At 36.1% G+C, this 21,428-nt stretch overlaps 1 protein-coding gene across 2 annotated transcripts; it reads right to left on the bottom strand.

Annotated features, from left to right (window-relative positions):
• Window positions 1-72: 72 nt before the first annotated feature.
• Window positions 73-19,388, bottom strand: tuft1a (tuftelin 1a). Of its 2 annotated transcripts, XM_016467516.1 has the most exons (12): window positions 19,042-19,388; window positions 8,202-8,270; window positions 6,952-7,053; window positions 6,747-6,833; window positions 6,589-6,654; window positions 6,426-6,503; window positions 4,467-4,577; window positions 3,040-3,263; window positions 2,822-2,927; window positions 2,642-2,725; window positions 1,539-1,633; window positions 73-1,422 (listed from the first exon to the last, which is right to left on the bottom strand). In XM_016467516.1, exons 1-12 carry the CDS (start codon window positions 19,096-19,098, stop codon window positions 1,350-1,352), a joined length of 1,152 nt encoding a protein of 383 aa, XP_016323002.1. In that variant the 5' UTR covers window positions 19,099-19,388; the 3' UTR covers window positions 73-1,349. The 2 variants fall into 2 exon arrangements, with proteins under 2 accessions (XP_016323002.1, XP_016322992.1); XM_016467506.1 differs by lacking the exon at window positions 19,042-19,388 and having other exon boundaries at window positions 8,202-8,567.
• Between the last annotated feature and the right edge of the window lie 2,040 nt (window positions 19,389-21,428).

Raw genomic sequence — 21,428 nt, 5'->3', positions numbered from 1 at the left:
TTTAAATATACAAGATGCCATTAACTCAAGCATTGCAAAGCACTCGTTTTTACTACAAAAATATTATTAAAAAATAACAAAAGACATTACATGCTAATATGAAGCCTAAGAAATTCACATACGGTTAAAAGTTCACACAAAGAGAAAATATACACACTATCTACAAATGTGAAGGTGGATAAACATGGTTATGAAATGCATTTTTAAACACAGCCCTGCCCAGAAATAAATTAACAAAGCATAAATAATCTCTGCTGTGGTATTATTAATGGTTCACATGACATTACTTTGAGGTGGGCAGGTGCTCCGGCCAATCACATCACTTCTCTAACTAGGTGTTATAAAACCAGTTTACTGAATGTTGGAAATATCTAACTGAGTAACTGTAGATTGTACTGCAGAGGCTGGCTGGACTGGATAACAGAGGTCACACTGTGCCCTACTGGCCTGAACTGGTCTGGCTCACTGGAGGACAAGTGTTACATTCTTTCCAACTTATGAAACACTCACAAGGCGTCTTTGTTTTTCATAGAAGGTGAGTCTCTGGATTCTCCCTGCTGTGTCTCTTTGGTTGAGAAAAGCATGTAGAGCAAAAATATTTGTTGCAGTTTTTGTTTCTTCAGTTCTTTCATCATCTTTCATCATCAGTTATCAATGAAACGGGAGCTGAATTATTGTAAAAAAAAATATCAATAGCCACAACAGTACCACAGAACACATTTCCTGCCTTAACAAATAGATACAATTAAGATACAAAAATCCTTCATCCTTCTTTAATTCACATACCTTTGTCCTTCTTTTAAAAATAAAATAAAATAAAAATGTTCTTCCCATCCATTGTCTCTATAATTTTAACAGATTTTCACCTGTGATTTCTGTGAACTCAGAAACCCACTAAAGTTTAGCCGAGCTAATACCGAAGGAGATTACGAGAGATAAGGAGAGCTGTTTAGCAACACAATCTGTCTGTCTATTAATGTTGAGTGAAAGACATCGTCTTCAGAGGGCCAGCCTCAAATAAATACCAAAATACCCCCAGAATCCATCTAGAAGCCCTTTACAATTCTCATAATAATGCAAAGATGAGTTCTTCATTTGTTTTCTTAATTTGTCTTCATAGTAATGGATATGCTCTTTAACAACTGTCAAATCTACATGGATAATTCATAGTTAGAGTATGTAATAATGGCAATAACAGTAACTCTGCACTGTTAGAAGTATTCTTGCAGAAAAGGCTTTTAGACATCAAAGCAATCACACGTCATTGGTGAAGGTCTGTGATGGTTCGGTTGCTAGTATTCCTCTGCACTGTGGATGGTGCGGTTGTCATAACAGAGCTGTGGTAATGTTCATGATTTAATTTCAATGACCTTGATGAAGGGGAGGCTCTTGTTGGTCTGGGTGGATGGTCTCAGTGGTTTGCTGTGGAGAAGACACATGAATTTGAATGTGTGGGCTTCTCTGTCCGTTATCAAGCATATGTGACTATTTGCATAAAACATTTGCATGTAGCTATCGGGATCATTTACATGTCCTACCTGTAGACAATCTGCGCATTGCCGTCTGATGGCAGGTAGGACTTTGACCTTTGACTCCCCAGGTAGTAATCCATCTGATCACGCATTTGTTTGTTCTGTAAGCAAAGCATATTCACAAAGGTCAGACGTCAGGAAACATTCATGAGATTAAAGGGTGAGTTTACTAATCGCTTTTGTATGCGGTAAAATTAATTCTATTTAAAAGAAACATTTGTGTGCATTTTCATGAAATTATGATTAGCGAAAATAATTAAGAAGAACTAAGGTTAGGAACCAAGAACGCTGCTTTAAACGAAAAGGATGGTCACACCAAATGTTGATTTAATTTAGTTAATAGAACTTAACTGAAAAAGAAAATCTATTTTTGACAGCATCCTCATTTTACAGCATTTTACACAAGTGCCTAACAGTACTGCAGCTTTGCAGGTAGGTTTCTTGAAGCGTCTTGGAGACGTTGCCACAGTTCTTTTGGATTTAGTCTGTCTCAGTTTGTATATATCTGACTTAAAACCATTTTTTATCTGGTGAAAATACTAGTGTTCTAATAATTTTGGCCACCACTGTAAGTGAATAAAACACACACAGCACAACCAGTGCAGATTCCTGAATGAATGACTCAGTTCTTTTTAGTGAATCAAACAAATACAGCCTAGTATGCTTTATGCTTATTAATGAATCAAATTTTAACACTTTGTTTGTTTAATATTTTAATACATACACTGTAATCTATGAAGTTGTAAATAAACATTATTAGAGTACAAGAAATTACAATTTTAGTCTTTCTGCTTAAAAATTTCATGTTAAATTCAATATGTTGCTTGCCATTCTTTATAATTATTTGTAACATTTACAAGCAATTTTAAAGTAAAAATGGTTTCTCTTACACCAATTTTTTTTTCAGTGTAGTTAAGGGCAATGATCTGACTGAACTCTGTGAAAAGCCACACCTTTTGCAATAATTATTTTAAATGTGTTTATTGCTCAAAGACAAGTCCTGCAGTAAAAGAATCGTTAAGGAACCTGACTCATTCAGAGGAATCTGAACTGAATTGTTGGGAATCGTGAATCCTCACTAGATGTTGGTTTATATCCTGTGGACTGACCTCTGCCTCCAGCATGGCCACCTTTTCCTCCAGCTCTCTGATCACTCGGTCTCTCTCCTGAATCACCATGCGTGAGTTCTGAAGCTAGATGACACACGGATGGAAAGCTTGAGTTAGCAAGTGAACCAAACAAGACAAAATTTAGCATGAGAGTCTGCGTTTGGGTGCATACACGTGTACCTGTTCAATCATTTGCCGTAGCTTTCTCTGTTGACTCTTGAGCATGTCATCCAAGTGATGAATCTTCTCTTTCAGAATAGCATTTTCCTTTTCCAGCTCTTCTAACCTGTTAAATGATTAAGCGACTGTTTATAGCAACACCCAAATGATGCTTAAAGTTAAAAAAGGCAACATGACATGACAAAATCGGTACAATACACATGTATCATGTTCCCTACCTCTCTCTCCCTGCATGGCCCTCCTCCCTCAGTTCATGCAGCTGCAGGAGTTTGGCTTCTTTGGTCATGAGTTGGTCTCTGAGGGTGGAGCTCTCCTGCTCCATGCCGCCCATGAGACGCTGCAGGTCCTCGATCTGCTGATCCTGCTGCTCTTTGCTCTGCTGAGCCCTCTTCAGATACTCGCTCTGCTCAGATAACTGCTGCTTATACTGCTGTGCCTCTGCCTACAACAACAAAGAATAATACAAAAAGAGAATTCTATCATAAGACATTTATGTTTAACTATTACACATCTTTCTGCAATACTCAATTCTGACTGGTCAATCAGTCGCAGGAGTCTGTGATCAAATATTTGTTGTACAATGAGCACTAAAATTAATATTTGACCACTGGCCCTGATAAACTTGTTTATAAACAGTCTCAAACTTGTTATGGAAAGGCTTCAATAAAACACCTTGTAAACAATTTGTCACCTAGCATTTACCTCGAGAAAATTATCCAATGTCCATAAGTCACAGCTTAAAAAACTAAAATTGTACATTTATTATGAAATTTACGTCCTTATATATTTAAGCTTACTCATGTCTTATTTAATTGTCAAATAATGTTTACATTTCTAAATATTTGGAAGCCAACACAGTTTGAAAGCCAAATTAAAATAATGGTAACACTTTAATATATTCACATATTCATAATAAAGCACATATTCCTAAAAACTACCTTACTAACTATTAATAAGCAACAAATTAGGAGTTTATTGAGGCAAAAGTCGTAGTTAATGGTTTGTTAATAGCGAGAATTGGGCCTTAAAATAAAGTGTGACCAAAATAATTTGTTTTATTTCATAATAATAATAATCATAATAATTTATTTGTTTGTTTATGTATTTATTAATTAATTAATTTATTAAAATGAGTTTATTTATTTATTTATCTGTCACTATAAGCAACATTTTGGAAAAGAAAAAAGGAAAAAGGGAAAGTAAACAACTTCAGGACGATATAAGACCCCTCTGTCAGAGTCCTGACCAGCTTATCAGTAAAAAAGTCTTTAATTTAAAACCACTTGTCGCGACACCTACATTTGTACAACAGAGACAGTTTCAGGATGTTGAAAATGATTAAAAGTTGTCAAGCTGTTTAATTTCTCATCGTATCATTTTGACATCAGCTGTTTGCTTAACACTGAAATCCTTGACGTATAAGACGATTACGAAACTGCACATCATCATGAAAGAATGTGCGCTCTCAGCCCTGCACACACTGTTCTTTCCCAACCTGGATCTGACCCAGTTGGCCAGCAGGAATGTCGGCACCTCTCACCTTCTCTGAAGACAATCTAACAAAGGTTCCTTTGAGTGCTCTCATTAGGATCCTTATATGTTAAGAAAGAAATGGATGACAGAAAGTGCATGCTAAGTGACTAACCAGCAGTTTTTCTCTCTCCTCCTGGTGTTTCTTCTCGGCCTCTTGGAGCTGAGCATACAGACGTTTACTGGCCTCCCTCATCTTCTCTTTTTCCTGCTCATCCATACTATCCTGAGAGAGCATACAGTGACAAAACTTTAATGCAAAGAATCTGGAATTTGTTTGGATACAGTCAAATTTGTATGTGTGTTCATGTAGTCTCACATGTGTTTTGAATTAGTTATGCAACTAACGCAGTGGTTTAGGCAATGAAAAATAGGAGCAAACCGTACAAAATTTTGAACCAAGTCACTACCCCACAGTTACAAATTACAAAATTATAACAAATTACAAATGATGTCTATTGAAACACCCACATCTCTCCCAGCACTTATTTATAGACGTGTGAGAGAGCGAGACGACAATGTAAGTTAGACAGAAAGAGGGAGGGGGCTTCTCTGTGCGTGCGTCAACAGGGTGTGTGTTCTAACAGTAAAATACTGAAGTACGCTGTCATAGCTCATCTTTTCCACCCGTTCTCCTGCTCTAACCAGAAGCACACATCCCGTTGGGAGGCTAATCCACACTATTCAATCCGAAAAAGAATGTGCTGCCGCCGCATTTACTTTCACAAAGCAACAAAAGCTAAGAATTTGAAGAATGTGAGAAACGTTAAAACCTGTTGAACAAAAACTGTCGATTATAAAGAACCACGGATAATTATTGCAGGTGGCTTAACGTGTTCCCTGAGCTGTGCGTTTTTGTGTGGTTTCCTGGGTGATTAATTCCTGTCTCCAGGGTGACTTAAATATTAATGGGTGTTTACCACTGCAGGTTTGTTTATGTGTTGTGTGCTAACAGATTGTTGAGATTTGTAATGTAGGTGTGAATAAGCAATTACCTAATGAACACCCAAGGGATACAGATTTTTTTAACACTGTATATTATATAACTTAGCTGCACTGAAGCATGCTGGTCATTTCAAATAGATGTTTGTAGAACAACTGAAGTGCTCTTTACTATTTGAATGGCTCATAAATCATGTCTTACTTTAAATCTAATAATTTCAACAGGTTTGTGTGAGGAGTAGGTTTGGGTTTAGGGGAATAGAAAATATCTTTGTTAATATGAAAATGAGGGATGACCGATATTAACATTTTGGGTGATATCAATAAGTTGATAAATATTTTCATGTTGTGGCCGTAAAAATGTTATTCTATTTTCTCGAAATAAATAAAATTATATAAAATGAAATAAAATAAAAAATTAAATTAAATAATAAAAAAATTAAAACACTAAATGCTAAAATCAACTGTTTTAAATGCTATATGTAGTTTAAGCATCACAATATTATAATGTACAGGATGTACGTAATGTAAAATTATATTAATTTAGATATTTACTAAATATTTCATTAAACAGTGCGAAAATGTTTTAGCTTTTTTGACATCAAATGTAATATAAAGATAGAAATAGGGGAATTGAGTACACTATTTTGTCTAAATAAATAAAAAATAAAACAATAAAAACTAAAACCAATTATCTTATATGCTAACAACTCATTTAGGCATCGCTATATTATAAACGTAAGTATGAAAAAGTTTATTAGGATATTTGCCAAAGATTAAATTCAACAGTTCTAACAATTATTAGTTTTATTAGTTTTCGATGAAGGGGGGAAAAAAAAGCTAAAAATATAAACAAAAGCAAAATAAGCTTAAAATGCTTTTGCAGTTGTTTTACATACTAAAAGTGAATTTAGGCATCACTATATTTGAAATTACAGTATGAAAATTTTTATTCATTTAGATATTTGCTAAAGATTACATTTAACAGTGTAAAATAATATTAGTTTAGAATTTGATGGCAACAAAGGTAATCTAAATGTAAAAATAGGGAAAATGAGCATGCACAATTAAATATCCAGACTGATAGCCTGTGCAAAGCAACAGTGCACATACTATACTGTAAATGTCTCACCTGTCTCTCTAAACCGTTTAGGGCCTTTGTTAGTGCTGAATGAGTGCCATTAACTTTTCTGGGACCAGATAACACCAGCTGAGGGTGAGAAAAGGAGAGTTATTTATCATTTTATGATTAATATAGCTTAAAAGAAGTATATGCCGATTGTTTTTTGTCTCACCTTATGTTCTGTCCTGTGATTTTTAGCTGCCATCTGCTCTCTGAGGTTTTTTAGACAGTATCTCACCTGCACACAGTACAACACTATTAATACACATGTTCTGAAAACATCTAAACATGGAAAAGTGGGAAAGGATACTGAGGAATTTTTGCACTGACCTCCTGTATTTGTGAAACTTCATCTGAAAGCATCTTTAGACTCTGTTGGTGTCTGGCTTGTGCCTCTTTGCGGTCTTCCAAATATACCTGACAAGTAAACACAAAGATTTTAAAAACATAAAAACATGGGCATCGACATCACTTATTTCAACAAGGGCCTGAATGAAATATTAATAATAATGCTATAAGTTAAAGACAGACCCACCTTGATGACTTCACCCTGGTCCTCAGACTGCTTGATCAAATCAGACTTCAATGGCTGTCTCTCATAGGTTGGTTGTACCAAAGCAAAAGCTCTGCCAATTGGCTGGAATGACATGAAAAATACATATTAAATCCCTATTGTATGCATGTGTCATTTACTTCACCTTCATGTCATGCAACATCTAGAGGCTTGATCAAGAGGACTTCTACCTATTAAAGTAGTATGATGTCTTAGTTCTCTAAAATGTACAGAATTATTTTGACATTAAATACAGCAACAAATATTTTATATGATTCATCTATATTTCCAAATAAGAACTGAACTCCAATCTATACTTTCTCAGAATCAACCTTTACATCGGCAGCTCTTTGCAGAAAACAAAAGCTCCTTTCTAAACAAAAAGTATAAATAACTCTAACACACAAAGTGTAGCAGGAAACCCCTAAAGAGCAGGAATGGGCGCAGATGTGGGAAAAGGGACATGGAAAGTTATGCAATTTCTGGAATCTGAAACAATGAGCCTCTGGTCCTACAAGAACGTCCCCTGGAACGCAGCCACATGTTCCTTGTGTTTATAGAGCTTTGGCAGACAGACAGACAGAGGGAAATGGACCAAGGAGAGTGTGTGTGGGGTGGGGGTGGGGGTAATTCCACTGAAGTTAATCCGAACTGATTCTAAAGAATCACTGTCACAACATAACCAGAAATAATCAGCTCATAAACAACAGTAGAGATAAGCATACAATACACAACTTTAAAACATGCAATACTGTATTGGTGGCCAGTTGACCAGTCTGACCAACTAGCAGTTAGAAAATTGGTAATAAGTCTTACTTTTCATGTTCAGTTATTAAAAAAATTAAAAAGTTATGACCAGTCTTAAAAAAAAAAAAGATTACTAAACAGTTTATGCAGACAGTCACTAATATGAATAAATAGATCTAAATATAAATACATACTAAACATATATTTAGGCCATGCTCAATAATTCTAACATTGTCCTGTTATTATACAACATTCTGGTATAACTTCAGCTAAAGCATAAACATCAGAGATTTAACGCAGGAATGGTTTCAAACAGGCACTTTTTCATTCGTCTAAAACCTTCCCATGGTCTGAAACACTGAATATATTTTAAAATCCTACATAAATGCTTAAAAACATTGAATCAGAAGCTGAATGTGATATCTGAACATGTCAAGACTAGACCATCTCTATCTGACTATGTGTAAAATAGAAAGAAACAGTACCTTATCTGTGGTTGGCGGCTGGTGCTGGTTCTGCTCTTGAAGAGTCAGTCTGAGCGTTCTGTGCCCGTTCTGAATAACGACATGAAGAGAAGCGCAAATGTGAGTGAGGGATGCAACAAAGAGACCGTTATAGAAAGCAAAAGGGTGGGAGCTGTATGGATGAGGGGAACATGTGGGGAGGAGAAACTGAGTAAAGCCCTCTGAGAGAAAGAGACTGACTGGAGGCCAGTGGCCCATTAAAGTTGGGCAGGAAGGTCTGTGGTTACTCAATGTGAAAGCGAAAGGCATTTACAGTCCAGTCACTAGGATACACAAAGTCTGATTTGATTTGTTCCTCAGCTTCTGGAAAATTCTTGAGCCTGGCAGGCTTCGCCAAAACTTTGTATTTGAATGTAAATTTAAATCGTCACAAAGATGGAGGCGGGACGCCACAAATCTAAACGGAACAATGCATTCCAGCGCAGAACGGAATATCACCATGACAACCGGGACACCCATCAACAACATAAACTATGTCTGTTGGACACAGGAAGAGACAAAACAGAGACTATAAAGCTTTGGCAACCACACAAACAGATGAGAGGAAACACTCATAAGACAACACTCATACAAAACATAAGATAACATCCACATGACCAAATTAAGAGAAATTGAACTGAATAGCTGTATATGGTATTCAAGAACATAATCTGATGAAATATGTAAAACAATAAACATTGGACAATTTAAACCAACCACAGATGGCTGTGTGTGTCCATGCATAAATCCAGAACATTCTACTGACTCTAAAAGTAGTCTGTGTGAGTCACAGTGGGACGGGAGGTCCTGAAAGTGAGCGTGTGGTAGACAGCGTGCACAAACTGTGACATGTTTATTAAATATGTGTGAGACAGGCCCAGTCCGACTGTGAAAATGTCCCTGGTCATCACTGGGGTGAAGATCAAGTGTCTAAAAAGTCAGAGCAAAGGTGACAGAGGACATTACACATTCACATGAGACACAATCTGTATTAGATTAGATGGGATTCATATTTACTGTCATTAGGGCAGGTATTATTTTAGCAATATTAGGGTACAAATAATGTGGGTACAGAAGCCAAGAGACCAGTTTGGTACAAATGACAGTGATAGTGACAGTGATAATTGGGTATAATGGCAGATTACTGTTATAGGTAAACCTGACACCATGTACAAATAGAGAAGCTGCAGTGATTCATAAAAATACTGCAAATTATTATTATTACCTATTACTATATCATCCCTGTGTGATCATCTAGTAATAGGTAATAACAAGACAGAATATGAGATACAATAAAAGGCAAATTACTCTAGCAAATGACATTATATAACATTATGTGATTAAGTAATTAAGTATACTTTTATTCCTATGACAAACAATGAATCAGCTGTGGTATGTGTGAAAAAATGATTCACTATACCACTATATAAGGGATATATGGAAGAGTTTAGCAGTACTTAAGTACAAATTAAGCAAAATAATCTACTTCATTACTTTTAAATCATAGTTCGTTACTGAGTACGCCCACATTTTGAATTGATAGTCAAACCTTTGTCGGCACTTCAGTAGCCTAGCCAATAAAGATACCCGATCGTAAAGGGACCAATAACAGCCCTGATATCATATCTGAACCGGGAAAAGCGCCGCTGCAGCAGGTGAAGAGCTGATCAGACAGCGAGGGAGCTCAGCGTAATTTATGGACTCAAAGTTTGGATAAACAAACTACATGGTAGTGTTATCATAAATATCTATATATATCGATACAGATACTGAAATACCTCACACGGTTCCATTACTCATTTTCCACAGTATCTACCGTATATAGGCTACACCGATACAAGCTGCGTCTCTCTTTCCTCTCCGACAGCGAGTTTGACACGCATCCGCCTCCTGTCAATTACAGAGTCTGAATATCCGCGCGGGATTGCAGGTATTCCGCATAATTTTAATCATTCCCGAGCAAATGTGGCGAGCGCTTTATTGTAACATGAGAACACAGTCATGTAATCGCAGAAAACTGGATGCGAGCCTAACTTATACAAATGAACTGCCTGTCCTCTCACTCCGATATTGCTTATGCGCACTCAGGCTGTGTGGAATCGCGATCTCTCCGTGCTTTTAAAGTAGAAATTATTTCTCTTTGCTCCTGGATTAAACTTTGTCAAGTTACCAACCATTCAGAATAGATCCACGCCTGACCAATGAAAATCCTACTGGAAATTTTATTGGCTGTAAGTGAAGTGCACCAGAAAGTCTTTCAGCAATCAAAGATGGAACTTTAATTTCTTTACAATGTAAGTTTATGATAGAAATGTTTTGGAATGGGATATTTGTCTGATTTGTATAAATATCCTAGTCTGCCTAACTGCATCACTACTACATTGTACAGTCATACAGGTCAAAGCCATCTGATGTTCCATTTATCTAAATAAATAGGCCTAACATACTGTATGCCTCTTAAATCACTGCTTATAAAAATTAAGTGTTGTCATGTTTTGAATACCTCAAACTGAATTGAGGTCATTTGTTTTATAATTTTATTACTGGCTGTGTACTTGTCTTTTTTTTGTAAATTCAATCCAGTTTGAAATCAAGCATTCTTGTGCTGTAAGCTTTTGCCACAAAGTTACCTTATTTTAAAAACACAAATACACAGAAAGAGCAAATGTTTAAGATTGAGATTTTTGTAATGGTAATTGATCAATATTTATATGTATGTAGATAAAAGCCTATATTGAAAATATATGTTCATCATATAAAGCGAATTTTTAGAAGACTTGGATTAAACCAATTTCAAAGCTTGAAATAATGATTGCCTTGAAAAAAATAGATGGACAAAAAATATTAAAATATTTATATGGCAGTATACAGTATGTGGTAGTTTTGCCAATGGCATTGAAAATGATTAGTCGTCATGAAATAAAAAATGACCCCTTACTTTTTTAGTGCACATTATTAGTCTTGTGGTGAACAATTGAACCATGCAAGTCAATACAATGGAAAAAAAAATGTCTGCTGTCGCTTCCGCTCTGGAATGGCGTTCTGGCTCTGATGACGTCAGTTATATGGCTTGGGGAGAATCCTCTTGTTAAGTATGACGTAAGGACTGCTGTTTCCGGGTCCATGCCTCTACTTATTTCACTTGAGAATGCTATCTCAACAGCCATTTATGAGCACTATTTAAATGATATTACATATTTAAGCTAAGCATTTAAAGATTTGCTGTGCACACTACAGTCTCCGTGCTCAGTGTCTCAGACACTATATTTTAGCTGAATCACTGTCAGGCCATCTGGGATTTCAGTATGGAGATAAAGATTAGGGTTATAATTTTTCAGTATTACATGACATCGTGAGTGTGTATATGCACAGTTTGTTGTTTTTTGGGGGGCGTCTGGCAGAGCGTTAGGACCCAGAAGCGGTGAAGCATGATGTCAGACGTAACCACTCCTATCCAACCGTGAATCTGTTGTGGTGAACAATTGAACCATGCAAGTCAATACAATGGAAAAAAAAATGTCTGCTGTCGCTTTCGCTCTGGAATGGCGTTCTCGCTCTGATGACGTCAGTTTGACGGCTTGGGGAGAATCCTCTTGTTAAGTATGACGTAAGGACTGCTGTTTCCGGGTCCATGCCTCTACTTATTTCACTTGAGAATGCTATCTCAACAGCCATTTATGAGCACTATTTAAATGATATTACATATTTAAGCTAAGCATTTAAAGATTTGCTGTGCACACTACAGTCTCCGTGCTCAGTGTCTCAGACACTATATTTTAGCTGAATCACTGTCAGGCCATCTGGGATTTCAGTATGGAGATAAAGATTAGGGTTATAATTTTTCAGTATTACATGACATCGTGAGTGTGTATATGCACAGTTTGTTGTTTTTTGGGGGGCGTCTGGCAGAGCGTTAGGACCCAGAACAAGCGGTGAAGCATGATGTCAGACGTAACAAACAGATATTCTAAACCACTCCTATCCAACCGTGAATCTGCTATGAGCAAGAGGTGGAGTGGAGGTGCACCACAATAAAACCTCACCCTTTATTCAATATTCCATTTCACTTGGAAATACATCACAACACTGAAGTCAGTTGCAACTTCCGGTTCATGGGTACTTTGATACTGATATTTTTCAAGGTATTGAAGTTAGAAATTCCTGTATCATGACCACTAATTCACGTACTTTGTCAATAAGATAAAAGTGGGTTTTGTTCAAAGTAGCTATTACCACATAGATCTTTGATGAATATTTTTTGGTAATTAATTAAATATCGCCTGCTAAAAAGTAACTAGTACTCTGAGTATTTTTTGAGAGGAGTACTTTGTACTTTTACTTAAGTACTGTTTTGGCACCAGTACTTTTACTTTACTGTATTATTTCAGCAATGTAACAGTACTTGTACTTAAGTACAAATTTTCAGTACTCTTTCCACCACATATGTAATAATATTGAACAATATTCTCAAGATTTTGATTTAAAAGTTGTTTTATTGGTCTGGAGTTAACAAAAGTATGGAAGCTTCAGCCAAATAAACAAATTAAAAAGGTACGTTTCTCAGAATTGAGAGTTTTTATCTCACAATTCTGAATTTATATCTCACAATTTTGAGTTTACCTCTCAGATTTGCAAGTTTATGTCTCATCCTTTTTGTTTAAATCTATAAAAATTAGGGATGCACCGATACTGAGCTCCTGTACTCGTACTCGTACTCGTTAAAATGCCCCGATACCGAACACCGATACCACACACTTGTCGAGTGAATATACCTTTCTCACAGACATCACTGGAAAGTTTGTAGTTCGGTCGGATACGTCAAAAACAAGTAAAACTGCACAAGTTACTGAGAGGGGGAGAGAGAGAGAGAAATTCTGTCGTGTGATCTTTGATGTTCACTCAGCACACGCATCATTTGGATTAAAACTGAATCGTCAAAATAAAACCATTTATAGGAGCATTCACTATAAACATCATTTATTTTTAACCTTAGGCAGACACGACTTTCTGGAGAAAGTGAATCTAGCAGCTTGTGTGAAATGCGCTAGGTTGTACTGTACTTGTCCCTCTCATTCTGCATCAGTACAAATACGTGCACACGTTGCGCGTGTTTTGCTTGCTTGAGTGTTTCTGCATTATATGAGTGGCTTTGGAATATAAATCGCAGTGCGTTTCAGATGAAAAAAAAAACGGGACTTCTATTTCTGAAAATTCACTCCCCACACCTACAATTCCTGCCGGACCTGAGACTCGAACCCGCAACCTTTGGGTTACGAGTCCGACCCTCTAACCATTAGGCCACAACTTCCCCTTAAGCCATTAAGGCTAATGGCTGCCCAACTAAGTATTGATAGTTGTGTAAATACTGTCATACTAACAGCTGTCTAATTTTTGGTTGATTGTAATCCATTACATACCTTTCTATCAAAGTTATCTAACATTATCAAGCTGAATTTGTTCTGACTCAGTTTAACTCTTAGTTCTTGTTATATTTTATTACCATTTTCTAAACTATAGCGAATAAACTGTGATAATGTGAGAAATGTTGAAGGTGTCTGAATAAATTTTGGTTTGACTATCTATTTGATAAATGAAGTCAACCAACTAACATTATACATACTCTTTTGGTTTCTGTACCCAATATTTAAAAAATGTACAAATGTAATAAAATATTGGTATCGGTACTCGGTATCGGCAAGTACCAAAAATAAAAGTATCGGTATCGGGCGAGTACTGGAAAAAGTGGTATCGGTGCATCCCTAATAAAAATGTATTTGTATAATGCATACACATGAACTTTGACATGTCCGAAGCCTGTTTCTGCCACAGAATGTTTTTCTATGAAAAAAAGTCAGAGCTGTGAGATTTACTTTGATCAGGGACTGACTCCATGTGAAATAGCTCTGTCGGAGATAAAGCACTTCCAAATCAGTGTCTGACACTAAAGGAGGAGGCTACAACATTATCAGACTATATACTGTCTCTGAACATGTGGTTCAGAGTTTAGCCAGCCATCTCAAGGGAGCAGGATGTCTGCATGTTTACAGAAAGATGTTTGACAGATGTTGATTAAATTCTTTGCAGCTGACCAGTCTTTTGACTGATTCACTCATGAATCAAGATCACGAGATAGCATCTGTTCATGGGGTGCAACGGCATACACTAGGACCGCGGTTCAACTTAAATCTGACAATGCCTCTGTAATATGGTTTGTTAGAGTTCGGATAAAGCATGTTTCTGTTGATGGATACAATATCTGTGTTTAAACTAAACTCATTTAAGCCTTGCCAGTTTAAATAGTAAAGAGCCAGAAGACGTGAACTCGCGCGCACAGAGAGAAGATCTGTGTGGTCGCTCATCCGAAGCGTGTGAACCCGCGTCTCAGAACGCGCGCAAATATTAAGCTCTCTGTGAAGTATTGTGTTTGAATGTACAAATTCACACAAAAATTATGTCAAAATGCCCGTCTTGGTGAGTATCCTAGCAGACATAGTCGGCTGAACGTACAGTATCAGTGCACTGGATCAGTGCGTTCTCCTAAAGTGACAGCACTTTCTTAATGTTAATCAAACAGCAACAACACGGAAATCTCTCACTGCTCTTGATTGAATAACTTTTGTAACTTTAATAAGGATTAATCTTTAATTTATACAGTCAAAAATGCAATGTTATTTTACATTTGATTTATTCAATTTCTGTACCTAAAAACTGTTAGACCTACCTAAAAAAACTGAAAAGCACTGTTTATTTTATTTGTATCTTTTTTCACTGTTTATTTATTTGTGTTGTTACTTGTAGTTAGATTATTTGTTCTTATTTTCTTTATTTTTATTTGACAATATAGTTTTTTCCCTAAACATAGCACATACCGAACCGTACCGAAACCATGACTCTAAAACCGCGATACAAACCAAACCGTGAGTAAATTGAACCGTTGCACCCCTAATCTGTTCTGTTGTAATTTCGAGATCAGGCAAATATTAAGTCATTAACATGACAAAACAAGAAAAGCATGATGCTATACAGTTCTCCAAACTACCACAGCACACTCTGTAATCAACATGTTTTGTCAAAAACATTCCATGTAAAGCTGGAAGTTACACACCACTGTATTACATGTCACAAAGACGGATTACATCATTAGTCTGTCTGTGATGCAGGTTTGAAAATACAATCTGTCCAAGTAAAAAACAAACCTATAACTATTGTACCACTTACTAAATCACTAGACAAAACGCAGCCACACCTCAACCCACCTGGCCAAAACAACACATTTATTGTAATCCCATAAATGAGACAAAACAACAATGACACCGCAGCAGGAAGACGGACAGACTCGACATAAGGCAACTGAATAGTCAGTATCAACAAAACGATAACCAAATCAACAAAAGTTGGTTTAGGACTCTAAACAAATTCAAAGTAAATTAATTATGCCTTAATATATTTACCTGAACAAATCTACAGGTACTACTGCAGGGAAGTCCTGTGACTGTGTGTGAATCGGGTGTTTCCATAGAAGGCAAAGCAGCATTTAGAGAGTCGAGATCCGTCAAGTTCAACACCACACCTCAACCCAAGAGAACAACAAAGACACACAACACACACCTGCAAAATGACATGCACCCAGCACAAAACAATTTTCATGCCTTTAATGGGAGAGGATTAAAAAAAATCTATTTGGAAAGAAGTTTGTAAGGATTATGCTCGGGGCATCAGAACAGGCTCATTACAACAGAGCATCAAATACCAAAACTGATAACACGACATCTCTCTTTCAAATGGACACATTTAAACATGCATACAAATATGCATGCAAAGTCTCTGGCTGACGGGAATGATCATTATTTAGAGATTATATAAGAGCTCTGTGAGATTTGCATATTTTGTGTACCAAGGAAATAGAAGAAAAATGAGGCGTTGGCACCGGGGTATTAAGAAAACAAAGAGACGATTAATAAGAGATGGAGAGAGATGGAGTGCAAGGTGTTTGTTCACTGGAAATCAAACCAGGTCAGAGTGAAACCTGAACGCAGGTGTGAGGTACAAAGCAGAGAGACAGAACGAGAAGAGCTTCAAGAGAGAGACAGGACATTGAGAAAGGATGGGTGAAAAAGAGAAGGAACATAGGGGGATTGTATGAGAGCCGTGAGTGGAATGTGTCATTGGATATAGGCCTCTGGCCCTCTCAAAGAGACAGACAAAATACTCGGCTAATCACACAAGCATTTTTTCCTCTGCAAGATGTATAGGTCACGCAAGAAATCTGAATAGCTGCTGGAAACCTGAGACTGTATATAGACAATGGTGACTTTATACAAACACTGAATCTGTGTGAACTGAAACATTAATGATAGCACCATTAATCATGTTAGAATGGAAAGAATTGGGATTTTTTAAAGAAAATACTAAGTTAATAGGTTATGAAATGGCAAAAGTCATTATAGTCAAATCTAAAAATTTTGATCCCACACTTGGGGGTGGAAGCTTTATGTTGTTCTATCAATATTCAATCAATTCTACCAATATATTAATTAATTTGCTGGATTTTTTTTTTTTGTAATTGACATACAGTATGTACTTAAATGTTATTCATAAATGTTTTGCTTTATCAAAAGTATTAGCATATGGTTGTGATACCCCTTGGGCCTTTTTCTTTTTTAATTTCTTATATTTTGAGACCAGAAAAAAATCTAATTATCCTTGAAGGGGAATGAATGAATGAATAGTTTAGATTAGTAATAAATAAATAAAAATTAAATTAGCAACATACAAATGAGTTTACATTGTTCTTAATTTTCATTAGTGTAATTAGAAGTGCTTCCAGCATTGTCGTAACAAGACAAAACAGTTTCACCGCAGTGTTCTGTGGAACTCTGTCACCTCAAGGCAACACAGCCAAGCCAAGTTTTCGCATAGTGTACATATTTATAACTACTGTATTGTATGTACTCTATATTACCCCAGCATAAGTACCATAGACACACAGAGGGCTAATGACTATCAGTGCAATCTGCTTCATAATATGAACTTGATGAGAGAGGCAAAAGTTATACTTTCACACAAGCCACATAAAAAGTGAGTAAATACAAGTTTGAAGTGAAATATTTGTTGTTTGACTCCTAAGCCTATGCCAAAAGCGAAAGAGGCATTGATCAAGGGACCGGTAAATGAACAAAATAAATAGAGTAGATGGAGTAGAGAGTAAGTAAATATACTGACACAGCTGGTTGAACAATGGTTTAAAAAAAATGTTTTAAAAAAGCAGGAACGCCTTACATAACCACAGATCATCTGGTTAATCTTGTAAAAAAAAAAAAACAATAGAGCTACAAAAAAGCTTTTGTTGGCTTTTACTTCATATAAAAAAGGGGGAGTTTTTTCATCATCTCCAAATCAATTTCAAAGTATAAAAGTGAAAAAGTGTACTTTATTTTAAGGTTCAGTTCTTGATATTAACAAACCATTAACTATGACGTTTGCCCCAATAAACTCCCAATTTGTTGCTTATTAATACTTAATAAGGCAGTTGTTACGTTTAGGTATTGGGTAGGATTAAGGGTGTAGAATATGGTCATGCAGAATATGTGCTTTATAAGAACTAATAAATAGCCAATAAGTAATTAATAGGCATGCTAATAAGCAACTAGTGAGAATTGGTCCCTATACTAAAGTGTTACCAAGTTTTCTTGACCATAATCTACTAGAGAACTACATGGATTCTTTAAAAGTACTTTCAGAAGTGAATCTGTAAGTGCATGACTCTCCAAAGAATGCATCTCAAATGGTCTTTGACCTTGTGATGCATGACAAGTCCATTAAAGAGCTTCCTGTTGAATGATGTCCTGTTTTCATGTTAGCAAATGAAAAATATGCAAAAACAGTAGCTGCTGAAAAACATAGGCTACAATATGGTGCATTATCAAACCAGACGTTTGAATCAATCTGAATGACCATAATGTTAAAAAGAAAGGAAACCTTCCACAATCAAGCAAATACTTGAGCTCTGTCTCACTTCCTATACCTTCTTGCCCACTTTGCATGTAGAAAGCATGAAATATATATTCTGTGAAGCCATAAAACCAGTAAGGGCACACGGCTGCCCAGCAACCTGATGGAAAGCTCAGGTTAATAATCATCTTACCTGCCATTACACTTTTTAAATACAGTCTGGCTGAACAGACATGGACACAGCTGGAATTTGGCTTAACTATCCCCTGTGCTGGCACAAATGCCTCTTGCAGGTTATTAGGGAAACCAAATATCAAGTAAGTGACATTAAACCAGATTAAGCATCTGTTGTGCATACAGAGAAGGGCAAAGGGAGGTAAAGGAGGGTTAGTGCAGCTTGCCACTATAAATACTGTTAATTAATAAAGGGTCACATTTAAACTGAGATCATTTGGCTTTACAAACTTCATTTTGACTATAAAAATGAATGAATGAAGCACTGGACCTTGTAAATAAGTGAGGGAACACGTAGCGCATTTAATAATTTACCAGGAAGATTCGTTACAGAGGATCAAAGTTCTCTTTTATGAGTATGATGAGAAAACGACCCAGAAACCTTTGGCAACATGTGTTAACATTTTCCCTCAAAACTAACTATTTTAGTTATATTTGAATCAATTTCACTTGTGCTTATTCATCCATATTCATATAGGCTATTATATATTCACAAGAATTGTATGTGCAACTTTGTTTCAGATAACAACCAGACCTGTGCAAAACTATGCAGACAAATTTAAGTAAAAACAATCACATTTGTTATTTTTCAAGAGATAGTATACAATAAGTAGCTAATTAATAAATTGGTACATACCATTCTGTCATCCCATCTGATTTCATCAAATGTGCACATGCTCCCCATTCGATTCATTTTAGCTTAATGTATCAAAACTCAAAAGACAACAGTAGCCTACTTCAGTAAATAACGTCAGATAAAAGCTTAAGTTGAATATCCCGCTGCGCGCGCGAACTCGTCGCTGTTGTGTGTTGTTGTGTTCTGATATCGTCAGTCGCGCTGAATAATAAATATCCACGGTGCAGGTCTCGCCTCGAGCTGAACGGTTCTGTCAGACACTCCTCTCCTCCCCTGCCCTCCCCTCCCCTCCCTCTTGCAGGTTTCACGGGTCGTTACAAAGCGTCAGAGTGAAATCTGTCGTGTGACCTCATTGCTTCGGCATCTCTCTCGTTTGTTTCGCCTCAGCCCGCGGGAACAGCGTCATGTGGCGTGTTTCACCTGAGCGACACGATCTCATTCCACTATCCCGAGGTTAAGGAAAATTAAGCAATGCGATTTGATAGAAAATATCTTAAAAGTTAGTCCGTTTCTTCAGAAAGGTAGCCTGAAAACATAGGCCTGCCTAAGGTAAGTCAGCAGACACGTTTTAAAAGCAAAAGTAAAGTCGAAGGACATCAAGAAGTGTGACTGCATAAAAAATTCATAATTTTCACAGCTGAACATTAAATAGCTGGATATGTGTTGGATAATTAGTTATAATAACAACAACGACAACAAATGATGATGATAGAAATATAATAGAATAAAACAAAAAGTTAAAGGAAATATATGTCAAGTCAAGTCAAGTCACCTTTATTTATATAGCGCTTTTAACAATACAGATTGTGTCAAAGCAACTGAACAGCATTAATTAGGAAAATAGTGTGTCAATAATGCAAAATGACAATAGTAAACAAATTTTTCAGTTCATCATTGAATTCAGTGATGTCAACATCCAGCTCAGTTTAAATAGTATCTTTGCAATCAAGTCAACGGTATCGCTGGAAATGAAATGTAACGTAGTGTCTCCATATACATCTGAATTAAGAAAAAATAATTGGAAAAAAATGAATGAATAAGTATCTAACAATAATCAATCAATTAATGACCTTATGAATAATAGAGAAAAAGAAAATCAGACTCAAGTGAGGTATAATCGCCTATGTGAGTAATAGTCAACATTCACCTGAATCCCATCTCTAAGTCCTAATTAGATGTTTCACGCTGTAATTATTGGATGAACACTGAAAGTACATATTTAATACGTTTGCATCACTGTGTGTCCAGAGCAGACACAACTGGTATTAAACTAGAGAGCTGGAGTTTGATAAGCAGTTTTGAAGGACAGTCATAGCCCAGATATGCAACAAAGGAAATACTATAGAGGGAATAACTTCATAATAAGTTAATAATAATGAACCACAAAAAATCCAAATGTTTCCATTTATATCCCTATCTTTACATGTCTATATCATTCTTCAAGGCTGTTTAGTTGTTAAATTGCATCAATTCTGTTAAATTATATATTGTATATAATAAAAAGCATAATAGTAAATAAAATAAATCCAAGAGTCGTTCTATACAAAACCATTTGTGTCTCTCATGAGTGTGTATAACAATGCATCACACGCCTGTTATCAGTTTTCTCTTTTAACAACAATGAACTATTCTGTAAATCAATAAAACTTTGTCATTTTTCAAGTGGTAAAGTTTTGAAGGACATTGTTTTTTAGAGGATGATTTTAAAATGTCATCACTGTTACCTTGATTTTGTAGTAAACTGATAACTATTTAAAGTAGATATTTATCAACATATCAGCATTCATTTATAAGAAGCACCTTGCAGTTTCAAAACCTTCGCGCTCGTGTCTTGTAATAATGTCAAACTGAACTGTAAAAACTGTCAACCCTGTTACATCCCTTAAGTCGAAATTATATCTGAAAAAAGGCACCCGTGGCCCTTAAAACTCTCAAGTAATATAAAAGTAAAAGATCTGTTTACAGCAATCCCAGTTGTGTCAATAATGTGTCTAAATCCAGCAAGGTCTTCAAGTGGCTTTAAATTGTATTTAAATTTAGATTGTTTCATTTGTTAAGTGATAAATAGAAAAAAGCATTCATGAAAATTTGCCAGAGGCATTACACTGACAAACCTGACCTCTCCTTGTTTCAGCGATGTGTAAATAGCAATAGAGCAACATTTGATATTAAGCAATAATTTTCCACAGATTGGCACGAATCAGTGATACTATACTCTGTGTGTCCAGGGTGTGGATTTTGACTCCTCTTTGTAAAGCACAAAAAGGTTCAGCATTTAATGGAGTGTTTGCTGTATATACTGTAAGGTATCTGTTTTTCTGGTAGTGCACCAAAAGATGTTGTTGAAAAACCATGATCATGTGACACTGATGGATAACATGGAAAAC

The sequence above is a fragment of the Sinocyclocheilus anshuiensis genome, unplaced genomic scaffold, assembly GCF_001515605.1.
Source record: "Sinocyclocheilus anshuiensis isolate Anshui unplaced genomic scaffold, SAMN03320099.WGS_v1.1 scaffold1247, whole genome shotgun sequence".
In the NCBI taxonomy this organism is placed as follows: Eukaryota; Metazoa; Chordata; class Actinopteri; order Cypriniformes; family Cyprinidae; genus Sinocyclocheilus; species Sinocyclocheilus anshuiensis.
Note: the sequence above shows the minus strand (reverse complement) of the source record. Positions and strands in the feature narration are given on the sequence as shown.